At 40.4% G+C, this 16,140-nt stretch overlaps 2 protein-coding genes across 4 annotated transcripts in view; one reads left to right on the plus strand and one right to left on the minus strand.

Annotated features, from left to right (window-relative positions):
• Positions 1–1,265: 1,265 nt before the first annotated feature.
• On the minus strand, positions 1,266–4,531 carry cldn2 (claudin 2). Its single transcript, XM_023430898.2, has 2 exons — positions 3,818–4,531; positions 1,266–3,189 (listed from the first exon to the last, which is right to left on the minus strand). The coding sequence occupies exon 2, from the start codon at positions 3,179–3,181 to the stop codon at positions 2,360–2,362; it is 822 nt and encodes a 273-aa protein (XP_023286666.1). The 5' UTR covers positions 3,182–3,189; positions 3,818–4,531; the 3' UTR covers positions 1,266–2,359.
• A 7,179-nt stretch (positions 4,532–11,710) lies between these two features.
• Positions 11,711–16,140, plus strand: part of clip2 (CAP-GLY domain containing linker protein 2) — a 41,823-nt gene continuing 37,393 nt past the window's right edge. For 2 of the 3 annotated variants that reach the window (XM_023430908.2, XM_023430910.2), the window contains exons 1-2: positions 11,711–12,237; positions 14,011–14,239. In XM_023430908.2, the coding sequence (XP_023286676.1) occupies positions 14,125–14,239 (115 nt within the window). In that variant the 5' untranslated portion in view covers positions 11,711–12,237; positions 14,011–14,124. The remainder of the gene's footprint in view (positions 12,238–14,010; positions 14,240–16,140) is intronic. The other variant, XM_023430909.2, reaches the window with a different exon arrangement.

Here is a 16,140-nt window from a genome sequence, read left to right on the forward strand (position 1 = left end):
TTGAAATAAAAACATGGACTTTCTTGAAGTCATTATTTTTTTCATTCCCTAGATATCCCGTGCACCAGGAAACAGGGAATGCTCAGTCAGCACTGCTGCTTGTACAGTCTGTGTCTGTGATAAAAAAGAAAGTACTCCGGAGAATCTACTGTATGTTTTTGAGATTGTGTTTGTCTTTCTCACAGCCTCAATGTATGTGTGTCCCTCGTCCACTTATCTCTTAGTGTTCTCTCGGTCAAATGTGTGCTGGTTGAACCAGTTCAGTTCCCAACTGTCCCAGACTCTGGTTTCCCTCTGGGCTCAAACACCAGGAGCTGTGGTCTGCAGTATTTTTATATTACAATTTCCCAACACGAGGAACAGAAACACTTATTGGTCTTAAAAACTGTTACACCACCACCACCACCCCCCGGTCTCAAACCGCAACAGAACCACCAGTAACTAAAGAAATGCAGTGCCTCTAATTTATTATAAGACCACACGGACCACATTGCATTTTTGTATCGCCTCTCCCACTGGGATTTTAAAGGGCTTGTAAGGAGACCTGCAAGACCTGCATGAAGCCTGTTGCTTATGTAATTATACTGGTCTCAATTCCTCTGAGACCCAGGTAAAACAATCCGCACAGACCAAAATAAAGACCCACACTAATTCAAGAACAACCTGTACCACAAATGTCTGGCTGAAAGAGGGTCAAGATCCAGTCTAATGTACTTTTATGTTTAAAGAACCTTTCAAGCCTCAAATAGAAAAAGAGCTACCCCAGTTTTGTTACTGTAAACTGACCCAGTAAGAGCGTGTGTTTCAGTCCCACCATTTTCCTGTTGGTGAAACTTAAACTGCATATTGATCGGACTAAAGTAGTGGGTTTGTTTGTTCGGGTTTGTTTGTGTCGATCTTCTGTTTGCCTTCAGTTCAGGGCTGTGATCTTTTTCCCATTTTGAACTGTAAAAAAAAAAACTGTCAAATGTCAGAGCATCACCAACAGACTTTATCTTCAGCCCTTCATCTGCCAGTTATTTCATGTTAATACTTTAAACTCAAAATAAAACAAATCAAAACCTTAATTTCTTTAAAGAACCACTTTTTGGACATGTGTAAATGAAATATGTAGAGAAAAGGTAGTAGCACTGTTGACTTGTCAAACACAGGTATAACTAATAATACTATAATGGCTGGTATTGTTATTTCTTTTTCTGCTATGATACATGCATAAAAATTTGTGATGGTAAAAAAAGGGGTATGAAAAAAACAAACAAATGGTGTGTAAGAAATGTTTGCATTTATTTCCAGATAAAAAATAACCTAAAAACAATTTTGGTGCTTTGTTTAAATCAGCTGACAAAAGGATGTTCTATGTCCTGGAAATACAGTATGTCCGTGATGATCAGCAGAGATGTGATGCAAAACATCGAGAACAATGAAACAAAAAAGATCAAAGAAGAAGAAGTGATGCCTGGACATCATGTGAGAAGAGTTTCATTTTTTTTTTGGTGACGTAAACGTGGAACGCAGATCTTTACAGAACCCAAACAGACGTAACATTTTCACACTATGATGTTAAGGCACAACAAACTTCTCTGAATTACTATCAGGGAGACAGTACAATTTTGATGTGGTGACACTTCATGTGGACAGGCCACTGGACGAACTAACTATTAATACACTGCAGTGGGTCAATAAAATCTGACTTTCAGGTGATACAGTACCGTGAGAAATGTGTAGGGTTCAGATTAGAAACATCAGGGTTGGCGTTAGTTAGCAGAATGTTTACCAATGCAGCAAATAGTCAAGTGACATTTGAGTGTACTTGCTTTCACTCGATGGTTGAGTATCAGCATTGGAGGGTTTAAATGATTAAAAGTTCCCCAAAGTCTACTCAGTGTCAGTCCTCCTAGAATATAACCAAATGGATGAACGACCTGTGTTTACATTTAAAAATGAATTTTTGTGTTTTCACAAACAGTGTCTTCTGTTATTTTTCTTATATTTTTTTGTCTGCTTGATTTATCTTTTTACACAGGGTTAATATCAATGACAGCACTCTCTACCGAAATTTGTAAACAACACAATAAAAGGGTTGTTAGGTTTTTGGTCATATTCAACACGTGTTAGTTAGTTAGTTAGTTACACTTTTTTCTACACTTTTTGCTAACAAGGTAATGCAAACACATGTAATTCTGCACATTTTGAAAGTATACAGTCTTCAAAAAAGATAGAGATAATTGTAAAATATTTTTTTGCTGCTCCGGCAGGCATACAATGACAACATTTGATTAAATACACTATATAAATACATTTTATTGAGCGTAAGTTGTCAGAGAGTAATACTTAAAGGTGTGATGGAGTGGCAGTAATCTCAGACATATCCTGTGATGTCATATCCTGCCGCAGCGGGCTTCTTGACTCCCTGGGCTCCATGTGTACTCAAGTGGGAGCTGTTGCTGGTACTGCGCACCAGTGTCTGCCCCCTGCTGGGTGCACTGATGCCCCCCACCTGCAGGGTGGGGTTGCGGTAGGTCTGTGAGGTTGTCCGTACACCTATGCCGGGCATGTTGCCTCCTACTGGATATGGATACCCTCCGCCGTGCCGTCTCCCACGCCCGCCATCCTGCTCCTCGCAGCATGACACACACAGCAAACCCCCTCCCAGCATGGTGACGAGCGCTGACGCCAGACCAACATATAGGCACTCCCCCAACTCATACTTCATGCTGGCAGGTACATTTGGTCTATAGAAGGTCTGGACCACCTCATGTGTGGTCCACGCCACAGGTATGAGTGCCAGAAAGCCTGCAGTGAGGAATAAGCCCCCGCCAGCACCAGCCACACGACTCTTAACTGCACCTGAGCCCTCCAGGCAAAGAGTGCACTGCATCCCCAGGGTTGACATGGCAATTGCATGGATAGACAGCACTATGGAGATGACCATGAGGGCACGGGCTGCCTGCAGGTCAGAGGGAAGGGCCAACATGGAGTTGTAGGTCTCACACTGGAAGGACCCCGTGCTCTGATAGACACACTCCATCCACAGGCCCCTCACGTTGTTCACGGCCGTGACGATGTTGGAGCCAATGTGGGCAGAAGTCTGCCAGTATGGTAGCACCGTGGCAACCAGGGTGCCCAGCATCCCAAACAGGCCCAGGAAGAAGCCCATCAGCTCCAGAGCTTCTGATGCCATGACCACAACTGTGAGGGAGGAGACCCAAGAGAAAACACAGAGAAAAAATAAACCAAACTGAGCCAGAGACATGACCGTGGCATGTTGACATTGCAACCCATTCGTCATTACTAGATTATTACATGACCACTGCAGTACTCAAAGGTTGGACCACACCCATCCTCGAACTCGAAGGTGAAAACAATACCAGCCATGCTTTTGTGGCTGGTAAAGACTGTAGCTTCAGCTTCAGTGATAGGTATGAGTTAACTGGATCAAATTATGCATTTACATTTTTTAAATTCTCCATTTATTTTACCATTTTAATTAATCCAGTGGGATCCTCTACAGGATAGCTAGCCGTGTGGTCCCACCAAATAAGTTCCTAAGTTAGAGCTATTTTGTGTATACGCAGTGGTTTGCTAACAGGTGAAACCACATAAATGCTAGCTGAATCAACTGGTGTTTGCATGTTGTTTTATGTAGATGTAACTGCCGGTGAATGTGGCTTCTTGCAGCCATTTTGCCACAGCTTTTTGCTTCTCACTTGGTTTCGCTAAGTGGATATTGCGAGTGTCACAATACAATAATACAAAGTTAAGTCAACATTACACTTATATGTACCACACACACACAGAGCCCACATTCATGCATTACCTGAAACTGCCGCTGGTTATGGGAGAGCCAGACGCTGAACTCGTCGAGGATTTGATTATGTTTGATTGCTGCAGGGGCTTAAGTTGCAGCTGGAGAGGAGGATGAGGAGGTAGAGGATGAAGATGCAGTAGAGCTTGCAGCCTGTACAGATTGTATTCACCACTGGTCTTTCTGTTGAACCTGCTCCTGCTTCTTCAGTAGAAAGCAATGTTCTTTTTCTTTTTTCAGTATCAGACTCTGACTGCCTCCTCAGACCTTGACATATTCGCAGCTGTTGTGCTGCTGCTGTACTTTTAAATGGCACTTACTCTGCTCGCTGCATTGGACCGAGGAAGCCAAAATACACTTTCAGAACATATGCTGTTTTAGAAATACAATCCTTTGTTGAAGACTACTTAAAGACCCCTACAATGCAGGACAGTAGACACGGTTACAGTCTGTGCTCCTGCACATTGTCTCCCTCCTGACGCCGTCTCTCGTCTGTCTCAGTCAGATGTTCTGCTGTCTTTGTTTGAGAGTGAGATCTCTGTTCCTCATCCAGACCTCCACCTCCTGTCACGTACACACACACTGATACTGACACCTCTGACAGTGACACACACATCCTCTTTGCCAGCCAGGTTAATCATTCTCTCATCGGTCATTTCTCCAAACCAGACCTTTGGTACACCATCGGCTGCAGCTCTGTCCAAAAACAAAAACTTGAGCAGACCCCTGTAACAGAATAAATGTTTCAGGATCAGTTTCCTGTATAGTTGAGCAAAATCTCTTTCATTAAGCAAAAGATTTGATGGTCACATATTGTATTACCTTTATGAAAAGAAATAAGTTCAGAAAAGGGTTATCCTTTCATGTTAGTGGAAAAAAGTGTATCGGCTAACTCTGCAGAAATTCCCAAAACTGCATGTGAGCATTTTCTGTAGTTTCAATTAAAATCGGCAGTGGAATACGCCTCCGAGGAAAGGAGGAAAAAGCAAGGAGAAACACTGAAATGCTTTTAAAATAATGTTAATAATTTGAATCTAATTTAATCTAGTTTTTGGTTTATTGATTTTATTTATGGGTTTCCCAATAGAGACATTTCCCACTGTGTGACACATGATGGAGAAGTGGTCCAAAGGTAAACAGAGCGTTAAGATGGCCTTACTTCAACTGTCATTTCTTTTTCCTTTTCTTATTCCCTCCTTCACTTTCTTTTCATTCCTTCATTCACTAAGTCAGATGAGTCATGGCTTTTAGTTCATTATTCCAGTCCATATTCATTTGTTCATTAACTAATTGGTTTATTTCAAATCGTGGAGTAATGCCATTGACTTGAATCAAGTTCTTTTTTTATCCAATCGCAACAACTCAACAATATGTTTTCAAACTAAATTTATCTCTGTCACAAGTGTGTTTTATGCTGCCAAGAGTGTGCTGTAAATTATAAATTTATCATGTATTTTTTTATAATTCATATTTCTAAAAATTATATACAGTCTATGACACAAACTCTATTTGTTTTACAGTGTATTTCCAGCAAATATTCTGTTGTTGATCTGAAGGTGCAGCGGTGATTGAAACTATTTTCAGAAAATTCCAAGTTTACATAGAGTGGGCTGTGCAGTGTTTAATTATAATCAGTGAATAAACTGATATATTTTCTCCGTCACGCTTCATTTTAAAATTCAATCATTATTATTCTTATTATTAAAGACAGAATGGGGAATTAGAATCGGCAAATAAAATGTGCTTTCTATTTTGGTTATTTTTGGTTAACTTTATTAATGTTTATTCAAATGCAAATGTATTACATTAATTTAATCAATTAATTCATCAGGGATTTTGTGTTTGTTTTTTTGGATTACAAATAAACAATGTAAATGTCAAGAATTGTTTTGATGGCACCTTACAGACTCCATACAAAATATTCACCCTGCCATAATATATTGTGAATTTACAGCTCAATTCAGCTGACACCAAACTTGGCTGCCACTCGTGCATTGTCATCCATCAAATGTTTGCTGGGGTGTCAATTTGAAGACTGCTGGTGCTGAGATCCGATCAAAAACATCACGTCATAAAAACAAATATTACATACCATGTCAGTGTACCCCAGGATGACAGTTGAAGATCTCTTGTAGGTCAGGGAAATTGTCATTTAAGCTGTTTAGGTGTGCCATCGTTGAGTGTATCAGTGTCAGTATTTACAGTCACCCAGTTTGTTGCTGATCTGGATCCTGAAGCTCAACCCTTTAGTTTCTTATCCCCCCCAACCGGCCCTCACATGGCAGCAGCATCATAATGGGATTAGCGTGTAATCCAGTCACTTCCCGTATGAAGCAGACTGAGAGGGCAACGTCCACACACTCAGAAACACTGAGCCATTATTATAAACCACAGAGGGGCATTATCTGGACACACTGCATATTAATTAGGCAGCACAGGTCAGCATGTGCCCCTTTGTTATACTTTGGTTACTGACTGGTAGTCTCTTACTGTGAATGAATGAAAGGAACATAGAATAACATGATGCACAAAGTTAATTAAAACACCATAACCAAACTTTTGCTGGTGAAACTTTGTAAAGTACCCCCAAAACAGGAAATATGCTTTATATGACTACAAGTATGTTCTAAACATTGCTTTATTAATAAAACTGTAGCCAACGTTACTCAAAGGCAGCTGTCTCTTTACGCCTCATGAATTGAACACATTTTGAGACTATATCTATAGAATTATTGTTTAAGTTGGTGTTGGCTTCAAAACCTTTTGCCTGCCTCCTCGACCATCTGCCAGCTAAACTTTCCAAAATCTCAGGCCAGGTTTAGGACCTACAATCCTATATGCTGTTAATTTATCACAGGCATTTAAATGAATGTTAAAGAAACACCTCCTACTTATTTAATGTCACCAAGCTTTACAATTTATTTTCTAATTATTTATGTAAAAAATAATCATAGAAATCTTTTTACTTGTAACTTTTAATCATTTCATTCATTCAGCAATGTACGAAGACAGCAAGCTAGCTGCCCGGGGAGGCATCTAGCTTGCCCCCAGTGGGCCATGCCTGAACGATTTACCCCCTCAAAATATGACATCTAAGAAGGATGCATTTATATGAATAACAGTAGTCTAAGCAAATACACCTTCATAACAACATCTTAGGAACTTTGTATGTTTGTAAACGGATCGCCAACGACCTGATTTTAAGGGGTTTGAATAGCTAAGCTACGTTTCTATTCGCATTAAGTTGCACTCACCAGCTGGAGGGAAACTCTACTGAAGTGGTGGAGGTGGAGCAGGGGTGGTGGTCTCATCGGTCCGTGTTTTACAGGTGTGGTTGGGTCTGTCTCACAACTAAAGAAAAAACAACATAAGATTAATTTGCAGCTATTACAGACATGAGATTAATAGTATCAAACTACATCTGCTCACAACTACAGTGCAGACAACGTCAAACATACAGGCTACACAGATTACATACAAGGCAACGTTATGCTTAAACATAACGTTAGCTGCCATCCACAACGTTATCCAATGTTAGCTTTGGCTAACACATAAAACATACTTTGGTCTATGATTACACATTAGTATATCACCCACACCTCCAACCCTTCTTAAAACAAAACAAACAAGATAATTACCTGTCTAGCAGAAATACAGCCACCATCGCGTCGCTTTTTAGCTCCTCTATTCTCTTAGTTGTCGTCGCCATCTTTGAAATGCGAAGTCACCGTTGACTCTTGTTCGGCCTCTTGCAATGTCCTATTGTATTTACGTTGCAGTTTTTTTTTTTCTACCGAGTGAAGCTGCAACTGAATGTCAAAGCCTTAGCTGGAACTGGTTGTACTTTCTCTGCCACTCCTGCGCGTCTTTGTCCTCTTCTTTACCCGCAACCGTCGCTTATGTGACCCCGAAGCACGTCTGTCACGGCCGGAGTACGCGCTAGGACGCAAGTGGGACGTTGACAGACAGGTAGACCAGCCAATCACTGCATTCGGGCCAAATGCAATGATTGGCTGGAGTTCTTACACCACCTGTGGCTGATTCTGATTATTAATAGAGTATTTATAGAGTATTTAATTTGTTAATTTCTATCGGGATATGAAGAGAATTTAAAGAAATATAACAGAAAGTGTTTCTGAAACAGATTACCCACTCCAGCTTTAAGCTAAATCGGTTATTGAGCCTAACTTGACTGGGTCTTAATAAATTTGATGCGGCGATTGCTTTAACAGTTATTACTATGAAGGTATGCTTAGAATATAAAACACAATTATGGTTACTCTTATACTGATATTTAATTTTTTTTTTTTAAAAAACCGTTGTATTTGCCTGTTTCACATTCTGACCAGCAGATGTCCCACTGTTCACATAAAGCTGAAGACTTACCCTCGGTAATTATTCAAGCAAAGAGGATATAACAGCCTGGGTATTTTACTCACCGAGTATTTCATAGCCATGTTTCGGTTGACTGTGGCCATTCTGTTTTTTGGCGTCCATATAAACCAATAATGGCGCGAACACGGCCCAGTCCCCGTATGTAGGCTGTCCATAATTGCAGTTAGTTGTCTGCAGCTAAGGTTACACCCCAAATGCCCCGTTTCCTGTTCACCTGACTTCAGATATAGTCACAGGTATGAAAAGTTTTCGCGTTTGTTTGTTCCCCATTTTACTTTTCTTATGCTGGTGTTATTCTTATTACTCCGGCAAACACCAAGTCCGGGCTATCCAGGTGAAGTGCGGTCCGACTGGTGGCCCAAGTCCAACAAGCCACAACCAGGCCGTAAATACACCACACGTGCCAGACTCGGCCCATTACCAGTTCTGCCATCCAGAATGGCTTTTATTAATTTCCTGCTATTTTTCCCCATGCCAACCCTTAGATGTAGGATAGAAATGGATTACATGACTGCTCTTTTATTAAATGACTCATTTACACTTTTAATCATTTACGAGGAGATTAGATGTATTACTTACATGAATTTCCTCTAGGGGATAAATAAAATATCTATCTATCTATCTAAACAACAAAATAAACAAAAGCAAAGCAAGAATATCTGAATATGAAGCAAAACAAATATAATACTGAGCAAAATGTAATATAGAACAAAATGTGTAGAATATAGAGTCAGTTGATCTTCATCACAGTCATCACATAAACTGATCTGGTGTCAATTTATCATCCAGAGTGTGCAGGGTGGGGTCAACCTGTTAGTCAAGGGTCACTTGTTATCTAGTGATGCTGGATGAAGCACAGAGGAGCTCACACATCCTCACACACACACACACACACACACACACACACACACACAAACACAAACACATCCTCACACACACACACACACACACAGTTCTGACACATGAAGCTTTCGCTGAAAAAAACATTTCCAAATGCTGTGTAATGCACTGCACCCTGTAACTGATTCATGCAAAAAAAATTACACTGGAAAAAACCCAGGCGGTATTAAAAAGTGTTACTCAACATTTTGACATAATACCAGGCAAACAGAGCATTAACTGTAAACGCTTGTGTTCCATCACTACATCAATTACTATTTGCTGTTTCTTTTCTTCGCTATTTGCTATTTGATTACTTGGTATTATTGTTTCAGTATTTGCTCTTTTTTTAATTTACCAGTTTTTATTCTCTATTTTTTTGTGACAGAGACATATACTGGAAATCTCACATAATAATAATCATAGTTGACTGCTCTACAGAGCTATAGAGACCTCTAGTGGTCAAAGGGAGGAAACTGCGCTGTTGTTGGAAAATTCATTGAGAAAACTAGCAACAGCAGGAGAGACTTTCCCACAGATATGCCTGTTTTTTTTGGTTAGAAGTGTATTGTGCCCAAGTATGAAAACTGCATCTGTTGTCATCCCTGCTACCTTTGAGAGTGCAGTATAAAGCACAATGTCACCACTTCATAGGGGCAGGGATGTGGGATATTGTTAGAGAGCTTCTGTGTTCCCTTCTCTGGCAGCCAAATGGACTTTATGGGCATGAACTGTCTGCTAAATGACAGGTTTGTGTTGTGGTTGATAACAACAAAAGAAAGCAGTGCAGCAGCTGCAAAACATGTTTCACTGTATAGCATAAAATAAGTTTAGCACTGGATAGTATATCTGCAACGTTAATCCTTGGTTGATGATAATAATCACCTTAAACCTGCATTCATTAATCGTTTGACCTCTTTGAGCGGCACAACAACTTGTAAATAGAAAATTAAAATATAATCACCTTCTGTTCGGTGCAGGGCAGGTGTAACAGCTGATGGGAGCAGTGAGACTGAACCAAGCTACAGGCCATTAAACCAAATGAGGTAAAAGATGCTTAAACGCTCTGCAGAACTGAGGGGAGCTGCAGAGTTTGATGGTAAGGCTCTCTGGGTTCATTGTGAGCGACATCTTTCCCACTACACACAGTCATTTGATCCACTGCTATTACAATAATATTCATTAGTGCAGCTTTAACATTAAGTTTAACAAGGTCAAAAAGATTAACATGTTTGCATTACTGTCCTTAATGAGGACAATGCACAGGCTGTATTATAGCAAGTACCTTAAAAACAAATTATGGGTTTACATTGGTAAATTATGAGTATCTAGAGAGTGATAAAGCACTTTTGTTGTTCTTCATTGGATTTGTACAATGTACTAAGAAGTATTTCTTCCTCAGAAAAATACAATAATATACTCTATAGTGTAGTAGTGTAATGTTAAAAAAAAAAGAGCTTTTGTCAGCCCAAATAACCGATATTGAAGGTAAATTAGGTGAATGGGTTCAGTCCTGAACCACCAAGAACAGGCAGCCATTTTCATGCAAGAAAATGTTAATGTCTATTTTCATGTCTACTTTTGAAAATGTTATTGAGAGACAGAAATATTCCTTTAAAAGAATATCTGGTAACTTAGTGACTGAGTAACAATATAGGTAACTGAACTGTCTGAAATCCCTCCAAAAGAAATCGTAATACAAAACCCAAGCGATAGTTGTTACTTTAAATCATATGGCACAAATTGTACATTATATTACATCATATTGCAATCTGACATCAGGTCAGTGTGTGCAGTGCAGCAGCAGAGGTCTCTATTTCGCGGCACAGCTGTCAAACTGGGGCACTCCCAGGAGCAGACAATCTGACCAATCAGAGTGTTTTAAACCCAGCCGGAAAAGCCGAAGACATCCATATACAAGCTTTTGGCCCCACCCACTGTATAAGGGAAATATACTGAATCGCCCACGCGTTTATTGGTGTTCACGTGTTGACAGTGGCCATAGAGTGTAAACTGTCAGTTTGGTCCTATTATTCTTCCACTCATACAGTGTGGTTCAGATAACTCAAATTCACCTTTAAGTGCTCTATTTCTTGCCTGTGGTCGGTCTCAAATACCAAACTGCATTCAGATTTTTCTCTATTTAATATTTCCCTACTTATTGACGGAAGCATGTAGTACTTTTATGCGAATGAAGATTTTATTATGGGGCATTATAAACCACTTTCCAGTTCGGCATACGCGCACGGTTCTAAACAACTCTTTATTTGCGTAAAATGTTGACTTTTATATTTGCTACTCCAGATGTTTTCCAATTGTATATATGTCTTGGAAGGTGGATGAATAACACAAGGACTCACCCTATAAATGGGGGCTGTCATTTCGAAAAATGTAATTTTGTGGATTTTATTGATGCCGAATGAAAAGATTGCACTGGTAATTGGAAATGGCTTTGAGTCATGCTTCGTGAGTCACCTACTGTGACCGGTAAGTAAGAGCGAGTTTAAATCCCCGCACGTTCAAACGGAGTACGTCACGGGGGATGAGCTGAGCTAGACTGTGGGCTACTCTCGTCTTTCCCACAGGAGGCTCTGCTTCCCCAACCCCTTTGTTCAGTCTAGCCGGTGGGTTGAGTCAGAGGGAGGCTGTACTAACCCAACAAACCCATACCACAGTGGGAAACCCGACAAGAGCCCAGAAGAGGCCGGAAAAAAAAAATATCAGGTTATCTGGGAGTCCAAACCGAGACAGTGAGCGTGTTAAATCAGAGCCAGACAAGAGGAAAGTTGGTTTTTTAAGTGTTGCTGATGCTGCGTTTCATTTCGGAAACCGTCAGGACCTGTGTGCCAGTGGTCGGCTGCTAAAACAACGACTCATGTCCATTATCTTCTTCGCTCTTCCGTGGCTGCTTTAGCTATCATCCTGAAAAATGTACCGGCGGGCCAACCACTAATATCCATCGCCGGTCTGTTGCTGACACTGTGCAGTTGTTGCCATCACCCACTGATCCACGCTGGCTCTCCTTTCAGTTTCTGCTCAGCATCCATATTTGCATCCCAGGGAGTGGCAGCCGCTGATCCCCCCCTTATTCAGGCAAAGAAATTGAAAGTTGGCCGGTTGTCGGACACCTCACGGACGCTTTAATTTCACACAGGAAGGTGAGTAATTTCCTCTATTAATGTGCTTTTGTGCCATTTTTATTTTTTTTTGCAGGGAGGGACTGAGGGTTTAAGTGAAGGGCAGTCTGGACCACGTTGTCGCAGTAGCTACAACAATGGATCAAACTGGCGTTGTGTTACATTTTGTTGAGGTGCGCATTATCATCCCAACGCCTTCATCCTGTTGTTACTGAAACCAGGTGTCGATTAGAAAATGAATTCAGGCCTATGCACGTATATACACACACATATATATATATATTTATATATATATATATTTATAGAATAGCTCAGGCTAAATCCCAGCTGTAGACACTCAGAGGCCCTATTTTTGACTTTAGTCACAGCAAAACCATCATTCTCGACAGGTTTAATAGGATTGATTGCTCTAAAATGAATATGCATCATCTGGATGTGAGTAAATAATATGGAAAATGATTAACTAGCTCTGCCTGAAATCTGCTCGCTTTTCTCTCCTAACACCCAGTGTCTAGTTTAAAAGCCTCAACCAGATGTGTGTTGTTTATTGAAGGCTATAACAGCATTATATTTTCTTAATGGTCTCTGAGCCATGATTTGTAGGCCATGCTCCACTTGGGTACCGGCCTACATTGGCTTTCAGTCATTTTCATACCCTGTGGAAATTGTGGAAAGTTGAGCATGGGAGAATATATGAGGAAGTGGGGTGTTATTAATTATAATAAATTTGATGTGACAAGTGTAATGATAAAAAAAAAATAAGAGTCTTATTGTAATAACATGATTTTAAATGTGCGGTTAAATTCCCAGGTCTTAAATAGTTAACCTGAATAAGAGTGATGTAAAAACTACAAGCGTAAACTTTCTCTATGCTACTACAACGTTGGGTTTATGATTAATGAGCTGAGGGGTTTCCCGCCTTGCTCAGGGGCACTACAGAAGCAGTGTAGTAGTGGAATTACCACTATTATAGGGTGGGTAATGTAATGGCCAACAGAAATATGAACATAAGGCACAGTGTTTTTTTCTCTTACTGCTACCAATGAAGCCTCCTACATTATTGCTGCCAATTGGCAATGTCATGATGAAGCACTCTGACTCTTGAATGTAAACAAATCCCAATATGGTGCTTTGTCTTTTTTGATATGATAAAATAGGGATGAAGACAAGACATACGAACTGAAGCAGCATAACAATCACATCAAGTTTTCTTGTAAACCCGTGGTTCCCAACATTTTTCTTATGCTTGTCACTGTTTACGGACCATGTGTCACCACGACTCGAGACCAGTTCATCCAAAAATAGATTTCTCGTCTTCAAGCTTCTCAGATTGTTTCATCTGGAGGATTTTCAGTGGGCTGAAGAAGTAGAAGTATCCAGGATGTAACAAGAAAACATGAGAGTCACAGATTTATCTAGTGACTCACCAGGAGGTCCCGGCCCCCAGGTTGTTGCTGTTAGCCGATACTTCAGTAAACTAAAGTATGCACAAAATGTAAAATATGGTCATTTCCAAGTAATGAGAAGATTGTGAATTGCATAAATCTCTAGATAAATACTATATATTTGCTGCATTTTGCTTTACTGCACTGTTCAAATATTGTGCACCCTGTCATCTTCCATAATCTTAAAAAAGGAAAAAAAAAGAGTTGTCCATTATTCTACTTTTGTGACACACAAGCATGCACTCAAAGCGTGCATCCTTTAAATCAGGCCTCATTCTGCTTATTTGTCCATTATTCTGTTAATCGTTCCCACATGTGTGACCGCCTTATCCCTCCTTTCTCATCCCAGCAGCTAAACATGGAGCGCGACAGCCACCACTCCCACATCTAGTGCCGGATCCACAAGCCTTCATCACCCAGGGAGGAGCTCTCAGGTCCCGGCCCGTCTCCCTGCCACTGTAGAATGAATATGCTCAAGTCCAGCGGACTGAAAATCCCTGGCCGTGGGCCCAAGCATTCCAGCCCAGTGGGAAGGACCTCAGCGGGTGGAACATCCAGCCCCGTCGTCCCTAAAGACAGTAAGTTACTTCCTTCTCCTGACCCCATGGAAAATAAAAAGAATTTCTTTCTCCCAGATGTTTCTCCTCATCACCGGAAGTGGGTTAGACCATTTATTTTTGTTAATGACTCACTATAGCTCAGCTGCATTACATTAGACGCGCACAGAAGCCGGGAAGTGTTTACTTTAACTTCATCTTCCAGTGTATTCGCAGAGGTCTCCAGTGCAGCCTTTTCTTCTTGTTAGCTTTCAACAGCTGGGATGGATTTCACACTCTCTCCATTGAAAAGAATCTATATTTATATTGAAAAGAATAAATAATCATTCTAAAGCCATTAGAATTTGTCCAGCGTGGCCAATTTTTGGTTCAGTTTTCAACTGTCCATTTCATACTTTGTGTAGTGTTTCTCATACGTGTTGATCTTGTTAAGCTCCACTAATTTATCTTGTCGTAAAAGCATTGGACTGAATGACTCTTTAAGTGTGAAAAGATGACAAACAGAGAATTACCCCCTTGGCTCCACCGTGCGTTTTAGCATCTTTCAGCTCATTGCTTTGGTTTAAAGGGCCAACAACTTTACTGTCACTAGTTTACTGTCACCACACCTGTTTTCACTTAAAACGCACCAAACTGAAGACAGACAAGGTCTCAGCAGCACATAGCTGCTAAAGAGCTAAATAGAAGTACGTGGAGACAGAACAGACGTAAAAGGTTCATCAGGAGGCCAGAAACATGATGTTTCTCCATGTCTGCTGGATGTGTAAATAAGCAACGTTCTGCTAACATGTTTAGTGTATCATCTTCAAGAGGTAACAATATATCAGTGTTATGTTTACAGTTTGCTGTGCTGCATGCTGGTGGTCAAAAATCTGTTGATGCTGCTGAAAATCAACATTGATAAAGCACCAAATGTGTATTCATCCACAGCTTAAAATAGTCCCCAACAAATGCACTGTTTACTCCTGTTTGAGTAATGTTTTCTAAAAACTACAGAGCCCAGCTCATACAGGAAATAAATGTAGCCCTTTTTAAGATTTGAAATGATATATTCATGATCTTAAAGATTTATATCCTCAGTAGGAACCAACTGGCTCTGAGTTGAGTGCTACAGATACGACAAGAAAGCTGGAAAGTATCAAGAGAGTCTGATGCATTGTGGGTTTTGGTCCTTTAATGGGGTTTGCTAACAATAACAACAATATAAAATACCACTAGGCTTATAACCTGAAATAAAATGGTAAAATGTGGACACACGACTTTGTTATACGTGACTTTGACCTTACAGCTACTGAAAAACAGCACTAACTAAATTAGACATTTCTGAAAAACACTCAGAATGAAAATTACAACCCCTGTCTCCAAAAAGTAATCACAGCTGCTCTCACCCTGAAATGCAGCCGCACCGTTTGTCCTCCCCAGTCCCAGCTCACATGACAGCCCCATCCCGCCGGCTTCTCACACGCACACGTTAGTTCTGTTTCTGCTAAATTACAGCGTCACTCCCAGCTGAAGCGAGCAGAAGAATAGCCGGCCTTCTTTGGCTGATAGTGTGCTCGTTTCTCATTAGCATCAGAGTGTATGGAAGGCCTTTTATCAGAGGTCGCTACAAGTGTGTCGTGATTTATGTCGATGGTGGCGAGGGAAGAAAAAGCGCAGTTATAGGTACACAAGCTGTTCTGACACAGGAAGTGTTTCATTTTCTGAATCTTACACTGTTTCTAACTGACAGCAATGTTATTAAATATTATGTTACAGTAATGATTTTCTTAGTTTTAACTATCACAGGGGCAGACCTGAGCTGTGTGGAAAAGAATTAAAACTGCTTGCAAGTGACTTCTCTCCTACTCCAGTACATAATTGTTTGAATGTGAACAGAAATGCTCCCTCTACATGCTGTGAATAGTGAATTAAATATAGTT

The sequence above is a fragment of the Seriola lalandi genome, unplaced genomic scaffold (assembly GCF_002814215.2).
Source record: "Seriola lalandi dorsalis isolate HSWRI2012SDOR001 ecotype SW California unplaced genomic scaffold, Sedor1 jcf7180002054914, whole genome shotgun sequence".
Classification (NCBI taxonomy): Eukaryota; Metazoa; Chordata; class Actinopteri; order Carangiformes; family Carangidae; genus Seriola; species Seriola lalandi.

Bases quoted from the DNA above. Each gene is read 5' to 3' on its own strand.
- cldn2 (XM_023430898.2), bottom strand. From the start codon at position 3,181: ATGGCATCAGAAGCTCTGGAGCTGATGGGCTTCTTCCTGGGCCTGTTT.